The 20,556-nt window shown below is 35.6% G+C and overlaps 1 protein-coding gene across 1 annotated transcript in view; it reads right to left on the bottom strand.

Moving 5' to 3' along the window:
* The window catches only part of ADGRV1 (adhesion G protein-coupled receptor V1), a 292,589-nt gene that overhangs the window by 228,431 nt on the left and 43,602 nt on the right, over positions 1 to 20,556 (bottom strand). The window contains exons 20-32 of the mRNA XM_072860950.1: positions 19,298 to 19,424; positions 16,995 to 17,212; positions 15,076 to 15,819; positions 12,515 to 12,888; positions 10,476 to 10,652; positions 8,741 to 8,921; positions 7,918 to 8,120; positions 7,140 to 7,269; positions 5,534 to 5,614; positions 4,010 to 4,149; positions 2,966 to 3,575; positions 1,800 to 2,015; positions 363 to 578 (exon numbers count right to left, since the gene is read on the bottom strand). Of these exons, the coding sequence (XP_072717051.1) occupies positions 363 to 578; positions 1,800 to 2,015; positions 2,966 to 3,575; positions 4,010 to 4,149; positions 5,534 to 5,614; positions 7,140 to 7,269; positions 7,918 to 8,120; positions 8,741 to 8,921; positions 10,476 to 10,652; positions 12,515 to 12,888; positions 15,076 to 15,819; positions 16,995 to 17,212; positions 19,298 to 19,424 (3,417 nt within the window). The remainder of the gene's footprint in view (positions 1 to 362; positions 579 to 1,799; positions 2,016 to 2,965; positions 3,576 to 4,009; positions 4,150 to 5,533; positions 5,615 to 7,139; positions 7,270 to 7,917; positions 8,121 to 8,740; positions 8,922 to 10,475; positions 10,653 to 12,514; positions 12,889 to 15,075; positions 15,820 to 16,994; positions 17,213 to 19,297; positions 19,425 to 20,556) is intronic.

The raw sequence follows: 20,556 nt of genomic DNA, 5'->3' as shown, positions 1-20,556 counted from the left end.
AGGTATTTAAGCTACAGATATTAGAATGCAGATTTTCACGTAAACCTGTTGCAGAAATGCAGCACTTAGAATAGATAAAAAATAAAAAAGTAAACTAAAATCCATTTATCCTTATTGGGAGATTCCAAAATCTTGCTATATCAACTGATGAAATAATATTTTTTTTGTTATATTAAAGAACCATTAGTCCTTAATTACATGTTTTAATTTAGTTTATCTTTTCCTTTACTGCCTTCATCCAGGCTTCCTCTTTGTCTTTTGAAAGTTTTTAAGATTTTTAGTTGCCCAGTAACAGCTCACCCACAAATCTGCAGTAAAAACTTTAACAGAAGAGAAAAAACATGCAAACAAGACTCATTTACCAAAGGATCCAAACGGGTCATCAGAAGCCTCAATAGTTATGATTGCTCTAGTCAAAGATCCAAGCAAGGCTCCTCCTGTCGTTTGATTCAGCAGCTGAACATAAAATGACTCCTCAACTTCAGGATTGATATCATTAATTATATAAATTGGCACAGCTTTACTTGTTTCTCCTTCTAATAAGACAACATCTGATGAGGCTACACTGTAGTCCTCACCTAGATTTGTAGATGAAAAAAAAAACTAATTTAAACCACAGAATATTAATGCATTATGGTTCAGCATATTGAACATCATCAGTAACACTTATCTTCTCCTTTGGCTTACACATGCATTCCTCTGGTTTTATGGGGTTTTTTCTTTATCTTCAGAACCAGAAAACACAGCCTTTTTTTATTTCCCATTGCCTGTTAGATATTTGGATGGATTAAAATAAAACTTGGCTTGGCCAAAACAGAGTTTGCACTGTTAGACCAAGAGGTCCATTATTGCCTTTCATTGACAAGGTCACACTACCAAGATGTTTCTGTCTTTGATTTCTAATTGCTCTCTGGCTTTCCAAGAGATAAAAGTGAACAGAAGCACCTTTGTCAAAGTAGATTTTAGTAAAGGGCACATTTTTTGTGTGGACCTCACTTTAGGCAAACTTGTCTCTAAGAATGACTAGATGAACAACTGTGATAATGGCTCTGCTTCAGAAACTAATTGAAAGCATACTCTGACACCAGCCTAGCTACACGCTTATTTAGAAAAGTCTGTTACATAAAAAGGAAACTAAAATACCAGTTCTCAGAGCATGTACCACCTGCCTATTCAATTTTGGACACAACTGAAATAGTGTGGGTTTGATTTATAACTGCCTAAGTGGTTTTGACCCTGCACACTTCATAAGTTTGCTCTTTTCTTTATGCACCTTCTCTATAGCAGGGACCAACTGGAGAATTTAACCTCCAATTTTTAAGAAGTTCATCTTCTTGGGTTTTGATTGTTTTTTGCCTGTTTGTTTTACAGCTGATTCCCCAGCTCTCACTTCCTCTCCAATAAGCTCACCTAAATGATGCATGATGGGTTTAAATATGTACAGAGGACTAAATAGTAGTTACATATACTACTATAGTAATTTTTACTTTTATTTATTTTCTTTTTTTGAAGAGGTGGTGGGCTACTAGGGAAACACCCCAATTCCTTCACTCATTTCTCTTGCTAGCTTCTTCAGTGATGATGTCTCAGAGCTTTCTAAAAGCTGATGCATGACCTCTCCCACAGGGCTTGGATACCTATTTGCCAAGCAGAGTCAGTAAATGTCTCACTACTTTTTTTTTCGCTTGTTATACAACAGTGCATTCAATACACACTTGTTTGCTTTGACTGCTCAAAGCATACAGTATGCTCTTTCACTTTAACATAGACTGCATACTTCTGCTATTCTGATTTCTTACCAGCTGTTGCAGTTATTGGCATAGCTTTAAATTTCACAGAAACATCTGCAAATATTCCCCCAGTTCTGGTCACGTTAATGATTGGTCCAATATAATTTTCAGCAACTCGCACATTTGAAGCTGAAAGCTGAAGTGTTCCAAAAGCATCATCATTGGCATTGATAATTACATGAGCTATTGTCTCACCCACTAATCCAAGACGAGGAGAATTTACAACTGAAACGTAAAGAAAACTTAGTGAGGGGGTGCCTGAGATGCTTGCTATCTATGGCTATAGAGTTCATAGACAGACATGTGAGCTTAGTGGTTAGTCGCCACTAGCTTTCAACAAAATTATCTTTTTTAGAATTGGACAAAGTATAACTACAAACTGCATCAACATACTTTTGCTGTTTCAATTATATTATGGCAGGAAAATTCTGATTTTTAATAACTTATTATTCTACCCTGCTGTGGAGCATACAAGCCATAACTGTTTTGAAGAGGTGAGGTACTGTGAAATAATTTGTTTATTTATTTATTTGTCCATAAGGCCAGTAGTAAGATCAATACCGTTCAGAAGAATTTCATTTTTACACTTGCTATGATGAAATATAGTAAGATTTCAACCTCTCAGCAGAATTATATATGAAGTTTCCCTTAACGTCAAGATTAATCAGGAGAGTCGGGGGGGGGCAGAAATTAGACATGCCAAGAAGCTTTGAAGCACAAGTAATGACCTGAATTTATCTGAATGAGGGATGAAGCAAACATTCTCTACACTAAAAAAGCAACACATGGCTGTAATTCTACACCACTTTATTTTTAAAAGACTTTTTTGGCTTTCACTAGCTTAGTTATTGCTTAATACTGAACTTTACAGAAACAAAACTAGATGAACAGGTATTAGTGCACAAAACCAATACTGTAACACATTTGGCCTGAAAGACCTTGGATAAGGTGATGCAAAAGGGATAAAGAAGTGCTCATCCATCCCTGACAAAATACTGCTCTAAAGGAAATATACGCCAACAACACACAAGGCAGGTAACTCAGAGATTTCTTAACTATACAGAGTTTGGCAGAGGTAAAAAGTTTATCATTTAACTTGTTGCATTTCATCCTATTAAGTATAAATACTAGCCTTCATATTTAAATTGTAGGTTTTACGTATATAAGATACTTACTTGGCCGATCCTGTACTTTCTCAATCAAAGTAATACTGCTTAGCTCCACAAAAACAGATTCTGACCTCTCAGGATCATCATCATCCAAAACAGGCAAAGATATTGTGGCCTCACTTTCATTGGCTGTGAAGGTCGTGTAACCTGTAATGGGTATATAATCTTTTCCCTCTATTGCTCTAACAACATCAGGTGGAAGAAAGGGTGACTTTTCATCATCACCAATAGTTCTGTATGTTACCATTACTGTACCGAGGAGACCACCATGCCTTATTATTGTCAGGGAGATATTTTTTGTTTCTTCCTCAACTTTTATTGGTCTGTTTTGCTTAGAAAAGATGAAGACTCCATATGGATCATCATTAGCTAAAATAGTTAATGTTGCATTAGTATGATTTCCAAGACGACCACTGGAGACATTGATGATCAAAACTGAAAACACCTTATCCAATTCAGGAACTTCATCAGGAGAAACCTGTACTGTAATATTTGCTCTCGCTTGGCCAACATCAAATGTCACATTCCCATCTGTAGAGATCAGGTCTTTGGTAAGATCACAGACTATGATCCAATGCAGCATCACCTGAGACAAGGCCCCATGCGTTCTCACAACCTAAGTGAAAAATATAAAGATCTGCACATTTTTGTTCTATGAGAAAGAAAAACATAAAAGTATGAGATGGAAGTAAGCAAAGACATTGACATGATGGGTTAAAAATAAATTCATGTTTTAAAACAACAGTGTAATCTTTATTATCTCAGTTTTGCTTTATTTGCTGTATCTTCAACACTGTTATTTTAAGATAGAAGTACCTCAAATATAAACAAGTAGAAGTAATTTTAAACCTGTGGATATTATTATTACATCATTTTAGCTTCAAGCTGAATGATACACATTAGAAAACTCAGTATGAAATGGCAAAACAGATGTGCATGATAAAGTTGTTACAAGCCCTGTAGACTTATGGCAAAAACATCGCAGAATGCCCAGTAAGAACAGAAACAGAAGAGGACTGCACAGCAATATGAGACTCAAAGCTTTCTAACCTGCAGCACAATATTGCTATCTCCATCTTCAGGCTCAGTTCCATTTACCGAGAGTGACTCAGTACTGAACTCAAACACACCATGAGCATCATCAGAAGCCTCAATAGTCACAAGGATGTGGGATGCAATTCCCAAGCTAGCTGTTAAGTGCAAGTTCCAAAAAGGGTTATTTTTTCTAGCATCTTTTCTTACATGAAAGAAAACACCTAAAGAAATATGTTACAAAGAGAATACAGGAAAGCATGACTGGAGTAGCCGTGCTGTTTTGTCACTTGATGTCCTTTTTTGAAATGCATGATAACTATCCACATGGATAAGGAACTGACTTTCAATAATGCAATCCTGGCAGCCCTTCTATGGAACTATGCAACAAAAAAATATAATAAATATTACTAATTTAAGGGAGGAACAGAAATAAAATTACAGGTTATAATAAATATGACTAATTTAAGGGAGGAACAGAAATAAAATTACAGGTTTAATGAATGAAAATGGAGCAGAATTTAGGATGGTAGGGAGTTATATGGTAAACCACAATGTAAGCAGATAGACCAGATGAATGCAGGTCTCATCCTAACATAAGCTGGAATAAAAAAACAAAGAAAAAACCAAGTCTGGTAAATCCTACTACTAAAAAGATTGTCATTGGTGAGACAGCCTGCTGCTCAGAGACAGAAAGAGCCTGGCACGTAAGAAAACCATTTCTGTAAACAAGGAAAAAGGAAATAGCACTTTAAAAAAATCCAGGAAGATCCAAAAAGTGGCTAAATCACAGACTTACTCTCAGATTCAAATGGAAATCCTTTGCATTTACAAATAAAATTGAAAATCAGGCTGTCACAGAGGAATAAATTGTTCAATTTGGATAATGGGTGCTCAAAGAACATTTTCAGGTCTGTAGGCTTTAATATGAAGTCCTATATGATTAGGGTGTTCCCTCAGATTTTGTTATTTCTGCATCTAGTATTTTTTAAATTTTCTCAGTATTAAATCATCTTTGTTTTCTCAAAGTCATGACATAAACACAAACTTAAAGAGAAGAAATGAAAAAAAATCAAAACATTCCTTTAACAAATCTAACACAACTTACTTTTCTTTAAAAGTATTTTTGACATGCAGGGAATCAAAGTAACATAACGCATGTATAAAAGCATACAGTCAGGTAATTTCTAAATTACCTTCAATTTAAAAAGTGTCTTTGGTTTTTGCTCTCCAGAAAATTTGACAATTTTCAAACAAAATTGATTTTGCAAACTGTACTTCTGGAATGACTACATTATGTTTTACAACCATATAGTTTTGATGGTATAGAAGTTGTTATTTTTTGTGCTACACTAAACACTGACTGCTAGTCAAATTATGCCTAAATTAAAATGGAAAAGAATGTTTTGACAGAACTTTATGATAAAGCTAAATGAATCACCTGTAACTACAAGTGACACTATGCCAAGCTGTGTCAGTACAGTAATTTATGAGGGATATTACAGTTAGCAATAAAAACTAAGGTTAATCCAAAATGCTTACCATGTTGATGGACAGTTGGAAGGAAGAAATCCATGTTCCCATCACCACTACCACTGCCATCATTTCTAAAGAGCTCAGCAACTTTAAGATGACAGACATACAGATATATACACATATATACATTTATAAATATAGAGAAAGCAGAAAGTAATTTAAACATTTCTGGACAACACAAAAAGAGAGGGAAGCATTCTAGAAAGGCATCAGTTTGGGATATGAAAGTATACAGGATTTCTGATAAACGCCAGAAAAAGTCTTGTATATGCCACCTCTTATTAAATTTATGACACTGGAAATAGCAATGGGAGGTCAGAAGGAAAGAAAACACATACGCCTGTGTTTTCTCTCTTCTTTCTTTCCCTCTTTGTTTCCCCTCTTTGTATTTCCCCTTTCTCACTCCTAAATGAGGTCTGTCAGGGAGAAATTGGAAATGTGAATTAAAAAAAAAAAAACAGGGGCTAAAACCCCCCAAACTCTCTTATTCTAATGTTTTCTCACAAAGCAAAACCATGTGTCAGAAAGTTGGAAAAACCTGCAGAAAGTTTAACTGATGGAGACTTTACCCTAGGTTTTGTGCTTGCAGTGGTGTTGGAAAGGCCAAAAAGAGGGTTTGTGTTAAGAGGGTATCTGCCTAGTGAATTACTAAAGTTAGCTGTAAGTTTTTGGACAAAAAAAATTAAAGAGAAAAGTCTGGTTCTTTTTAACAAAACAACTATTCAACCAAAAAGTCCACATGTATGAAAGGTCTGAAGTTTTTATCAAAAGCACCACTAAGGCCACACTGCACCATATAGGCAGATATAATTACAGTACAGAGCTGGATTCATTCAAGGTAGTATGATATAACTTCCCAGAAGGTACCACACTTGCATTTCTGGATTACTTAAAAAAGTCAATTTATGGCTGCCAAAGTTTCTAATTACTTTTTTCCCTCCAACCAGCTTTACAATCTCCCTTAAAATATTCTCCAATGGAAAAAAATTCTGTAAGGGATGAGTGGTTTTATGTGGCAGGGGCATTGATGCTTGCCATCCCTTGTTAGACTAGCATCTCACAGCAAGATTGCCTTTGAGTGTTTTTCTTGTTCTTCCACAGAGCTACCAGCTACCTCTCCAGCTCAGCTAAACTCCCTAGGCCTCTCAACACCCGCAGTCTCCTACTGCTATAATCCAGTTGAACACATTATCAGCCAGTGTATCGCAATTCCTCTGATTTCACACAAGTGGCAGATAAAAAACCCACTTTGGCTGTTTAGCCCTAAATATTTTATAAATATTGACAAATTAAAAAAAAAAGGAATTTATATATTTTTACATTATTTTAATTCTCATTACCAACAATGAAATTATATAATGTGAAAAGCAGCAATTGCCTTTAAATGACCTAATACATGGTAATAACACACTTTCTTTGGGATTTGGTGGTTTCTAGCAATGATTAACAAAATATCTGAAGAACAGGTAAGAAAAATCACAGCTCTCTGGGGGATGTGGGGGTGTTTGTCTTTAGAAATAACATGGAAATAGTACACCTAAGAAAGGTAAGATTTTAATGGATGAGTAGAGATAATGAAAATACAACCAATGGATTGATGTATGTGCCTTACCTCCTCCCTCTCGGTTCAACAGCTCCACTTTAAAAGTTTTTTCTAATTCAGGAATAGAATTATCAGTGATGTTAACAGTAATGTACTTGTATCTTTCTCCTGGCTGAAACTCCAGTGTGCCCACAACAGCCTGCAATATGAAAGCTCTTCACATTTTTGTTCAAGTCTAATGTTTTCATCCATATGAAAAAAGAAATAGAACCTTGATTTTGCTTGTCTTCATCAAAACATTTACTTCTCTTCATTTAAGCTTTTAAAAAATCTGCTGAATCCTTGTTATGAGAAAAAGACATCTAAATTCATAGAATTAGGAGCATCTGCATTCATCTACATTTTTCTGCACAAATAGCAGTTAGACAAGCAAACACAGATAGTGCAGGTTATTTTGTTGAACGTGTACAAATCCCAGCACATACAAACATAATCTTAACCTGTACTTGCACCTGAATGCTCATATAAAGTTCGATATATTCAGCAACAATAGTAAATATCCCTTCCTGCTATGTTACAATTCTCTTAAGAAAAAAAAAAATCAAAACTTTTCCTAGGCTATTCCTAGGAAATAAAATACCCTGCACACACAGGAGGTAAAAGTAATTTAATGATATATATTTTAAAGTTAATATTACACATTCATTTATCACATCACCATATAAAACAAAGTGTGTCTGTGAAAAGAATCATAGCTGGGCTAAAATACTCAAACTGAAGGCTATCTCCAAGACAAGTAACTCAAATTAAATTCCAGAATAATTACACACCTTGGCAATGGCCATACCTGATAATCTTTAGGACTGAAAGCTGTAAGTGGCACTGTTCTGTATTCCACCAGAACTGTTCCAAGAAGGCCTTGTGCACGAACTACCAGTAATCTGATGTGTCCAACTTCTTCTTTAATTGTAATATGGGGCACAGCAAAGGCTGGCAGAATCATTTCATCACCTGGCTGAGGAGGTGGCTCCACAGAGAACTGTAGTAGACCTGGCAGACAAGAAGTACTACTTACATGGCTTCTCTCACCAAATTTAAATTATGAGAATCAATTGAAACCAAATTATTTATAATATTTATACTTTGTGATGTTTCTGAAATTAAAAATCAATTACTGATATGCCCTTAGGCCTCAATTCCACTATTTCCAGGGACGTGCTGCATACCTTCCCTTCTCTCACTGATATCTATATCAGTCTTGATAAAGCCACAGCACAATTATTAATTCAGCTCTTCCCAAAAGAGCCTCAATATATCATAGTATTGGGTACTTATTGGGATAATAAGCAGGTAGAAATGTCTGTCTTCATCAGGAATTCTCATCTGAGAAAAACTGGCACAGGATCAACTACATGCAGCCTTTATTTGCTCTCAGAAGGGAATCATCGCCTGTTTGGTCAGGGAAGCTTCAATGACTTTTTGTAAAATTCTCAAGAATAAGTAACTCAGCTTTCACTCTTGTATACAAATTATTAATAAATCTCAAGTTAGATAAAGTGGAACACTTGGCATTGCTTCCTCAACTATCAAGGCTAAGCAAAGTTTTTATTTATTGAGCTAGAACTATACAATTATCTGAAACAAGTCTGTATCATCTCTATCATCGTTACCATATGGGTGGTCACTGGCTTTGATGCTGATATCAGTAGTTTCCTTTTCTGGATCTATACTTGCTCCACTGGTAGGAGTTGAACCTAGTTTTCCGTCTCCAGACACTGCAGAGACTAATGTCACACGGAAATATTCATTTAGCTCCGGAATGTCATCATCAATAACATGCAAATTTAAGACCTAGAGAAGGACCAAATCATGGAGAAATCAAACCATGCAACATACATCACTTACGAGTTTCACAACCCTGCCTAACTCATCAAACTCTTTAATTAATCAGTCAGTTTTATCTGCTGTGTAATTCTGAAAGTAATGTGGACAACATTTTTGCTGTCCACGTAATTAAACCTAACTTCTAGGATAATATGTTATGTTTAGAATGTGTATTCCAAAAATAATGTTACCAAGCTATCAGAAATGGAAGGCATATTTTTTAAGTGCTTCAAATTACATAAACACATAACCAAGCAAGCAATTATTTATTATCATATCTTAAAATAAGCATTGTTTAAACTGTATATTGAAAGTGAAATATTTGATAATTTCAAAATCTTGAATAAATTGTGCTTCTGAATAGAAAATACAGTGATTAATCCAATTTAAAGAGCAAGTAAAGCAAGATTTTTATGCCACCTGACACTTGAGATTGCACATCATACTATTAATTAACATAACCTGCTCTGCACAGGCTAACATATTCATCTCAGACAACTCCAGCTTTCTATGTATTGCGATACAGTTGACAAACATATAGAAGAAAAGGGGTTTTTCTGCCACTAGATAGAATAAGGCAGGCCTCATCCATGCTGCCAGACAAGAAAAGCTTTGGAAATTTTTGCTTTATATGACTGTAGGCAGTGCAGTAATATGATTCAATGGAGAATTAAAGCTGAATGAACAGTGACATGAATAAACTATTTTCAGATATCACAAGCTTTTGCCAAGCTCTAATCACTTACATTGTTTATCTCGGACCAGATCCACAGTTCTAATGGAGCCACTGGGATCCTTTCAAATGGCATCAGGGAGTTTCAGTCAGTCCATACTGACTTCAGCAGAGTGACAAAAGTTAAACCGTGGACGGCATTTTCTACTAAGAATTCACCCTTCCTATTTTACGAACACTAATAGAAAACACGCATGAACTTTCTACAGTATTGTGGTCCCACACCTCTTCTTCAAATAAATGTGAAATTCCTGTGCTGTGGGTCAGGATTGAATTCATAGAAACAGATTAAGCAAAAGGGACAGAACATGGCCAAGAGTGGTTGGAAGACACTTGATTACAGCAGTGAACTTTACTGCTGTCTATTTAATGGATGTGGAAATAAATCTGAGTTGCAAAACTCAGATCAAAACCTGATCATTTTCCAATTTCAAAAGTATCTGGATCCATTATTTCAGCCCAGGACTATCTACACTTCAAGTATACATATACATAAATCTAGTTAATATTTTCTATATATACGTATATGTAAACATATCTAATATATTATGTGCATTCAAACATACATGCACACATGGTGACCCCTGAACTGAGATGCACACAGATCTATAAGCATCTATCATATCACTTGCTAGTTGTCAGGGATGCAAAAAACTCTGCAAAATATAACAAAAGCCATGTGAAGGAAACACTCTCTAGTATGAAAACCAGTCAAGCATCCTCAGAAGGTATTTTCCAGCAGGTTTTCAAAGGACAGGATGAATAGTTAATAGCAAGGTAGGGGTTACCTCTGATCGCTGCCAAGGAAGGAATGTGATAGTGCCAGTGCTGTTAGAAAAATCGGTAACAGAGTAATTAATGCCAGTGGAATCAACCTGCGAGATAATGTAATTTATATATACATAGTCTAGGGCTCCCCTTGTACGCTCCACGACACAGGATATAGTGGAACCCTCACTGGCAGTCTGGAAGAAAGCAAGAAATTGAAATGTTTGTTATTGTCAAAGTAAATCAAGGCAATACATGCAAAACATGGAATTCTCTAACATTAGTCAAATGTTCAGGTAAAAAATTGCTGTCATGTTACTTGCAGCACTTTTGGAGTGGTAGGAAGCTGAAACTGAACTTGATGGTGGTCAGAACAATCTTAGCGGAATTTGCAACAGGTTCTAGTGTCTCCCTGGGGACTATAAAGGTAAGCCAATAACCACACCCTGTTGTTTGTTTTGGACACAATCTCTTCCCCCAAGCTACATGCCAAAGACAGAATCAATATGTTTGAAATGTACATGTCAAAAGCAACTGAAACTACTGTTTTACATTACTGTCAATTACTTTAATTTTCATTAGCAATAATTTAAAGAAAGATTTGGATTCTCCCTTTCCCCAGATAGAAACGCTATGGAAAACTAAATAGATACATTAAAATTAAACTATCCTATCATCATTCAGGAAAAACTTTGAAAAATTTTCTGTGCTACTGTCCTCTTTACAATTCTGTCTTCATGACAGAACATGACTTCAGCAGCAACAATTTAACGTATTTGGAACAAAGTAGGTATTGATACTGACCATATGTTTTAGAAAATTATGATCATAGAACTAAAATAGAAAATAATTTTGTTTGAAAATTGCCAGAAAGGTTAAAGCTATCTTAAGCATTAGATAAATTTCAGAGCTGCTGTATAACAGAGTGCAGATACTGCATGTGCCTTCAGCTGCTGAGTAGACAGATATGCACATAAAACAATTAAACAACTGCTAAAACAATGCTGTGTATCTGCATCATCACTGAGAGCTCTAATAATTCCCTGGTGAAATGGACGTAAGATAAGTGCAAAACAATTAGCATGCTGTATAAATTTTTAATTTTGCTTCACGGTTGGTTGATGATCTGTGGCATCACAGTATTATCAGTGCATTTGAAACTGAAGGAATCTATTAGCAAAGCATATGGTAGGCACGTAGAAAGCAAACTGAACCAAATTGAAAACCAGTATCACTCAGGCAAGGTGGTTACTTTCAAACACATCATAAGCACTTCAGTTAGAAAGAATGTAATTAAAAGGTCATGAGAGTTCCCAAACTGGAAAGTATTCTGAAATTTGTTTTCCAAAATAATTCAATACCAATAGGAACAGGTATCACGTCTTTCTCCCACACAATTGATTAAAGAAGTAAAAATGAATTATGTTTTTTCAACCCTCCCCGAAAAAGTAGCAAGTTTATATATTGCATATACGGTGGCTACTACCAAAGAACAATTTAATGTTTTAAAAAAAAGCAACTCACAGCCAGTATCAACTGAATTCACACCAAACATATGCAAGTTATACCTTATAACTTATGACAGCAAATGATTGTGCAAAAATACATCACGCCTTGTCATTGCATGACCTGTAGTAAAATTGTTTCAAGCACATAATGTAACACAGAAAAATGAAATAAAAATCTTTGCAATAATCCATTCTCCAAAAAAGAAAATTAAATCTTATATTTTAATTGATAACCCAGTCTCAGATGTGACAGAAGTAAAGGAAAAAAATATTATTCTAGAAAAAATTTAAGCCTTAGTCTTCAATTTAAGTAATAAAATCAATTTTCTTAACAAAAATAATTTTGGGGGATTTTTAAAGACGATATTGCAAATGCCAGTGAGACCGAGGCTGTATTAACAGAACTTACATATTTCCAAATTCTAGAAAAACTTTGCTTAACTACAAAAACTAACACTGTGAAATCAAGGCCCTGTGCAGGTCAATTGGTCTTGCCATTAATTCTTCTGTGTCCAAAACCTCACCTATAATTTTCCTTATGAACACCTTACCTCAGGAATACACGCTCCAGTGAAGCCAAATAAACCATTAGCATTATCACTTTTCTGTATTCTTAATCTTGCTGTGGTATTTTCTTGTGAAATCCGAGCTCCACCACGCACAGAAATGAGCTTTAGGATGAATAACTCCTCTCCTTCTTCCTCTTTGTCATCCTTTGCAGACACAATGAATGATTTATTGGTCTCTCCTTGCCGATACTCCAAATACCCAGAGATAGGGTGGACATCACTTTTCGCAGGAGTTGCATGGAGTTCATAGATCTCTGCTCGTGTCAATTTACGTTCATAAAGCCTTACATCCTGCATTAGCCCTGTGTACCTACTGCTGCCATTGATTCCTGCTCCAATTCTCACTATTCCTGGACCTGAGAAGGAAATTATAATTTTCCTCATGTTATTGTATTTCTTCAAAGTAATAAATCTGCAGCTGAATAGCTGTAATTGTTACAAATCAATGGTAAAATGTTTATTATCCCTGGATTAGGAAGTATATTGGTCTTGAAATGCAAAATCAGGAGGTTCCTCGAGCCTCATCTCAGTGTTACAGGTAGATCCTCACAGGTCAAACAATTCCATCCTAGACTGTTCAGGTTTTTCATCCTACTAGTTCTACTAGCACATTGTCACCATCCCTTATTTTAATGAGGCTCGGAAACGTCTCTCTTTCCATTACAGATTTGCAGAGCACAACTGCAACCCCTCTCAGCTTTTGTTTTGCTGAACAGACCCCATTTTGTCTCTCTCTGCTAAGACAGCGGGTCCATTCTGACGATACTCATCTCACCGCATTAGCCTTTCTGGACATGCTTTTCCCCTAATGCACTGGGAATATGGACTTCAGAAATGTACACCAAATTCCAAATGCTTTTTACAACAGCATTAATATTTCTCTGTCTCCAAACAATTATCCTACTGAGTAAACCATGGCATCACAGCTGCCTTTTTCACAAATAGACTGAACTGGTAGCTCATACTCATTCTTATTGTGCTAAAACACATAGGTGTCTCTTCTTTCCAGCTGTTTTCTGGTTTTGGAAGAAACTGTGCTCTTGAATGTACTGGCATACATATGACACTGAGTGTTAGTTCTAGAGACGAGCAACCACAGTAACTGATAAGGTCCCAGGGCATGAGGCAGAGGATGGTGAGAAAAACTGGGCTGCTGCGCTCACCACTGTGTAGTATCCAACATTAAATGGAGAGAGATGAAATCCTTACCTTATACTTGTAGTATCTCCAGACAGAGCATATGCCATCTCCGCTAATATAGAAAATTTACAACGACTCAGATATATCCTTCTAGCAACAAAAGCATTATTGCATTTCACACATCTTTGTTTTAGAAACTGAGGGGAAAAAAAATCCTTTCTCAGCTACAGTACTGCAAGTCTGATGGAAATTATTAATTGCAGAGGCACTACTTTGTTACAGAGGGAAAATTTCTTTCTCTGACTTCAACCACTGGAAATTTACAGGCAGAAATAAAATACTACACTATACAATTAATTAAGTTTCCTCTCTATTCTCACTCTGTGTTTGTGTACATATATGCATGTAGATGTATATTCATTTAACATCACTGTATGGTTTTTAATTCTCCTTCTTTGATTACAGAAAAGGAGATTGTATTCAAGAATTTGACAATTATTCACTGCCTACCCCTACCAAAGAAAACACGTGAAACTGAAGGTGATAGGAAGAAAGGAAAAAGGATGGAGATGATCTCCAAGAAAAAAAAAATGCATGTGGAAGAGTGGGAAATGCAAAAGAAAGAGTAAATATAAATGTATTCTGACCACATAATATCTGACCTTACAAAGGAATCGTTCTGATACTTCTCTTGTCAATGCTATGTTATAGCATAACATAGCAGTGTTATAGGTATAGTATAGTATAGTATAGTATAGTATAGTATAGTATAGTATAGTATAGTTCAGTTCAGAATGAATGTCCGTAATGGTTACCTATGACTAAAACCACATCTGGGACTATCCAGTTAGGTAAACTGAAGTACACATGCTAATGTTCCTTGGAACACTATTAAACTTATAGGCATAATTTTCATACACCATGTAAATACATACTTAAGTAAATCTACACCCTGAATTCTATTGCTTACAAGATATTGGCTTAGTTGTAATATAATACACAACCAGAAACAAAATCATTATTGCATTTTGTTTCAGAAACTGAGAGGAAAAAAGTCCTTTCTCAGCTACAGTGCTGTAAATCTTATGGAAATTATTAATTGCAAATAGATATAACTGTATGTATACATGATAAGCATACATATAAAAATATAATTATAAATTATTAATTTATTTTCAAATTATTGCAATCCAAGCTCTGTTACAGTTCTGAATTTTTTTGAACTTTCCGAGCTCTAATTTCCATATGCTTTTTGAAAATCCTCAGAAATTTCTATCCATTCTTTACAATTAACTAATCAGATATAATTTCAGCATCTTGCATACATCTGTCAAGGAGCTAGACTCTTCTATACATTGCAGAACTTTACACATTGAGAAAAATAATGTAAGCTACTGGCTCACCATCAGCAATTGCTTCTCCTTTAAGGCTCTTCATTCCTCCCAGAACTGGAATTCCATCCATGTAAAATTCAATTATACTTTCATCCAGAGTAATCAGAAGGTGAAGCCAAGTATTTTCAACCAGGTATTTCAGGACTGCTGCTTTAGCCATATATGTCATATTGGATCCTAATGCCGTATAATGAAGCGCTACAGAAACATGAGAATCATTTGTCTGGATTTTCACACCGTAATATAAGGTCCCATTATCATCATCCTTTTCAACTATATAACCATCAGTACTGACATTAGGAATTAACCATGCTGAAAACGTAAAATTGGTTACTGCAGTATTTCCATTGTATGGGTATTCCGGACCAATAATCCCAAATGCGTCCTCTTTTCCACTGAAATACAAAGCATCTGTTCCACTGTGATGGCGCCTCATGTGAGGCTGGGATTGTACTGAACTTGGAAATGATCCCAGCAACAAGAAGTCTACCATTGATGGTAGTCCAGCTTGAAACGTACTAGACAGTATTTCCCAACCTAACCGGACAACACCAAAAGTGCCTTGTTGTCGCCAGACGGTGAAGTCTGTAATATAGGAAAGATCATCTTCAGAAGGAACATCTTCCACTATCTCTCTGTCCTGGCTCTCTGCATCTATAACAAAGACTCCAAAAGGGTCATCATTGAATGGGATCATCACGGTTACAGCAAGACTCGTTTCAGATAACTGACCACCAGGACCAGGAGACCCACCTATGTAATGGAAGTTAGAGCAAAAGTTAATGGTCGGTTTCAAACAACACAGTCCAAAAAAAGTTACTAAGTATTTAAAGTTTTTCTAATAAAATACGTTTCTAAAAAGGGTTAAATCTTTAAAGAGCTTCTGAATGCTTAGAAAATTTAAAAATAACATAATTTTACTGTGTTGTTTTTAAAACACTATAGTGACACAATTTTCATAGAAAACAAAGCAGTATGTTATTTTTCAACTGCAAAACATACAGTTGTCTTTCAGCTAAAACAAGATTAGCTCCAATTTTTCTGAATTAGTCAATGAGATAGGTTACCTTTGATTCATTTGATAAACATGGGGCCAAATTCAGTTCTCAAGATTACTCCAAGATTTACACGAATATGGAATGGCAAAATTTGGCCCATTGCCTCTGAAACAGAAGCAGAGATACCTTGCAAAATCAGTAACCAGTTATGTATTAAAACTGCTGCCAAGTCCTTGCCATTAGTCATCTATTTCTGCACAGTAAGAATTCATGATACGAAGATCATGATGTGAATGTAGAGCCTCCATGTTCAAAGTGTGCAGTGATCCACCTATTATAAGTAGAAAATTTTCTGTACATGCATATGGATTTCACTTACAGGAAAGGTCAACACATATTTTCAGTTGTATCTGGGCACAGAAGACCATAAATAGTACTGAGGTGGAATGAGTCCAGGAGATTTGGAACCCTGCTCAGTAGCAGACCTGCACCAGTTGTAATTTAAGTCATGAAGTGACTTATACTATACTTATTGTCACATGAAGTGACAATACTACAAGTATTTCACCTTCTCTAGAAAAAAGCAAACAAACCAGCCAACCTCCATTATGGTAGACATGCATATCCTTTAATATCTTTACTTTGTCTTCAACTACATGAAGATCTGTATCTCCGAAATCACCAAGAGGCATCCTTTTTAAAGGTCAGATCACGAAAATGTGTATAACTAATTCAGGAATGGAATAACTGCATTCATATACCTAAATTAAGATTAAATGAAAAATAAAACCTAAAACCTTACCAGAAAAGTATAAGACATCAAGACATGATTCAAGGCAAAGCTCTTTCCAGTGTTGGTTTCTTTTTGATCGATTAAACATAATTCTTTCCTACCAGAAATGAAGGGAATGGTGATATGGAAGACAATACCTGAAGCATTCACCAACTTTAGAATGTAAAATTCATTGAATTCAGGAATTCTATCCGAAATAGCACGGAGTGTTATTGGCTTTGATCCTTCACCATCCACGAAGCACACAGTCCCATAAGTTTCGTAGAACTCTTCTCCTGGCCCCAGTGCAGAGTCATCATCAAACAGCTGCCAGGTCAATGAGACATTGCCAAAGTGTCCTCTATGTCTCAAAACCCTGTTCAGTGATAGAGAAAGAGTAAACGTCCTGGCAGGTATGCATCAGCATTCATTAGCAAGGGCAAACATGATTACACTAATCTTCCTTACTGTGAAAGATAATATACAACTTCCCAAATAACCATGAACAATAATACAATCCTCTTTGAAGGCCCACAATTTCACAGTATAATTCTACTCCCAGGTATACCACAGGCACCTGAGAAAAAAAGTAACCAATGCAGGTCCATGCAAAGTAGTACTGTTAAGCTAAACATCAGTTTGTCTTGCACTTCCATTATGTAAATAATAAATACAAATGTATAATAGTTCAGCAAGTTGACATTAAAAATTTATATACCTGGCCACCCTCAGACAAGAAAGAGAATCATCTACACTTAACCACAAACATTTCTCCCTTTAACCATCAAGCCTCCTTAAACTCTTTCTTACATTGCTATTAAATTTGGGTTATGTTCTATGTCCTTCAGAAATCTGTGGTTATTCCGGATTAAGAATGTAGTAAATAAAACCAAGATTTTATTTTTTGTGTAGCTATCTGGTAACATAATTTCACCAATTTCCAAAAGGCATTATAAATAAAAATGAATCATATAGTACCCTTACTAACAAAGTGTGCTTTACACACAAAAAGTGTGCTTCTGTTTGCACGGTAAAATAAAATGCCGTACAAAGAGATTATATCAGGCTGAAAAATTAGTTCAGCAAAACTAGTCTAGGCACAGAAACACAATTGTGTTGTTTACGCTTCCAAAGGTTTTTCTTTTTTTGCCATTAACCAGGGCACTCTATCCCAGCTGTGAAGCACTGTTGCAGTAACTCCAATTACTCCCTTTAAAGCTCAGTGCTGCCATAGCTGTTCTCAGTGGTTAGGTTATATGCTACTCTGACCCTTTTGTTGTGTACCACACAATAGGCAAAGCAGTGAGGGTATGGAAGAGGCAGCTCCCTAGTAAATATATTTCATCAATGAGGACTGAGCAAGGTCCTCAAATGTTGGTGATCTTGGTATCACGTGCTTCCATAAAGCACCTGTATATAAACATGGTTAGTTCAAATCATCATTCTTCACACCATCACATGAAAAAAATTTATCCTGCAAATAAGATTATAAAGGACAAATAACCCCCCCCAAAGAGCAGCATAACAAAATCAAACACACAATACATTTAATATCCTCTTTTCTCAAGGATTTTCATTCTTTAGATGTGTAACACAAGCATAAAGATCTCATTCACAGTCATAGGCATCTGCTTCAAGGCCTTAAAACAAACAAACAAAGAAAGATATAAAAGATAACCAAACAAATGTGAAAAGAGCCTCTTCCCTAACTGTTCACACTATCACAATTTTTGTGACCTAACTTCTCTTTGTCTGGAGGTTTCTTAATGAAAAATCAGTATTTTTGTGAAATTATAATCCCATCCTGACTTTATGGACAATAAGAAGGTAAGATGCCAAGCAATTTCTTAACCCTTCCCATTCTTGAATACATCCCAGTGGCTGAAAGGAAGATACTTTCAGAGGTCAGACTAGGGAACAGTATTTTCAGTCTAGAAGACAGTCACATCTGGACTTTGAGTACAGACTTCCATCTGTAATTAACAGATAGAAGAAAAACAAACTATCAGAAAGAATACAGTAATATAGGTTGCTTATAGGGGAAGGCTTCAAAGTAGGGTGCAAAAAGAAACAAACAACCACATAGTCGTGTTTAGCTGTATTTTGAGAAGATTTTTTCCTTCTCCATTAGTCCAGGTTATATTCTGCTCAATCATCACAGTTCTTCTGTATCTAAAGTCTACTGAGAATATAAGAAAACAACAATGCTGTAGTTTTATTTATTTACATTTTAACATTAATTTCTGTATATATTTTAATATGCACAGTCTACTTGATAATATAACAGCTGATGTCTTCAATGTGTTTACAAATCATTTAATGCAAAATTTAGTAAAGCTATTTTCCTTTAATACATTTTTACCAAAGCAAACTTGGATGGGATTAGATCAAAGTACTATCCATAAAGTTTCACATACATCATTCCAAAAAAGTGAAAAAGTATTATTTAAAAGTTACTTACAAAAAATTGTTACTTTTGCCTTCTTCCACTGGCTTCTCTACAGGTTCCAAGGAGAAAATTCCATTAGGATCATCACTTGCTTCAATAATAACTGTAGCCACTCCAGCCTTAAAGATAACAGTATCACCTAAAACCGAGGTGATTAATTTTACCAAAACTGGAATCAGAAATGGAAGTAACTCTAAAACTGAAGGTGTTTCCTTCTCACACAAACTGCTTTTATGCAAACTAAGAAATGAACAATGATAAAACAATCAGTGAAAACCAATATTCAAGATATTCAGTAATGGGCAAATCAGAGTAAAAATACTTAAGTAGCATCTCATTCAGAGAGCAAGACATAAGATTTGCAGGAAAAAATATATGTGACATGACCAGAGAAGATGTGATTGTGAGCAGAAAGGATTGTATGAGAGGTAGTATTTCACATTTGATCAATTGGTCAAGTCAAAAGACAAAGATATGTATTCAGAGATCCCAGCTCTCATTTAGACCTAGAATAGAAATATTGCACTTAAACTAAATACAAGCTAAGAACAATGTCTAAGAGTTTATTCATACCCATATCACAGCCTATCTTAAAGGAAAAAATATAAGACACCTGTGAAGTAGAGTGGAAGCTAGCAGGATTCCTGTGTGTATATTAGCACTGTAGGGACAGTCTAACACCCTTCCTATGTCCACAGATGTACAGTATGCTTCCACCCCCATCCGATTTTTCACCCTATTTAAGAGGGTTAGACTAGCCTTTGTTCCAAAGTAAACATTGTGTTTACTGCTTTAACTTCATATACCTCTATCTGTATTTTCTCTGAGGTACAACAGTCCGACATGATTTTCAAAAGGGATGTAACAATCACGGCTAATATGTGCAATAGATCATAGAAAGAAAATAACTTTTTTTGCTTTCAGGAATGCGTATAGAAATATTCTGTATTCTTTGTGATTCTAGAGAGGCTGCACAATGATATGACCCTCCTTTTAGAGGCAAAGGAAGCCCGCAGCTACCCATTCTTGTAGGACCAGCGTGCCAGGAGGAAACCATCATATGTTCCCACTAGAGTGGTAAGAGAAAATATCAGTAGGTCCTGAAGAAAGTTAGTGAAGTAGATAAAGATCACTGAAGAGAAAATTTAAGAAAGGAAAAGAACGGCTTTGTCCAATCACTTCTGTAAGGTTGATGTTCTCTAAGAGACCTGGGTACCAGACTGAATGCTAGCTGACCTCAGGAAACACATAAGCTACCTCATAGTCAAATA

Source organism: Ciconia boyciana, chromosome 4, assembly GCF_034638445.1.
Source record: "Ciconia boyciana chromosome 4, ASM3463844v1, whole genome shotgun sequence".
Lineage (NCBI taxonomy): Eukaryota > Metazoa > Chordata > Aves > Ciconiiformes > Ciconiidae > Ciconia > Ciconia boyciana.
This window is presented reverse-complemented; position numbering and strand designations above follow the sequence as displayed.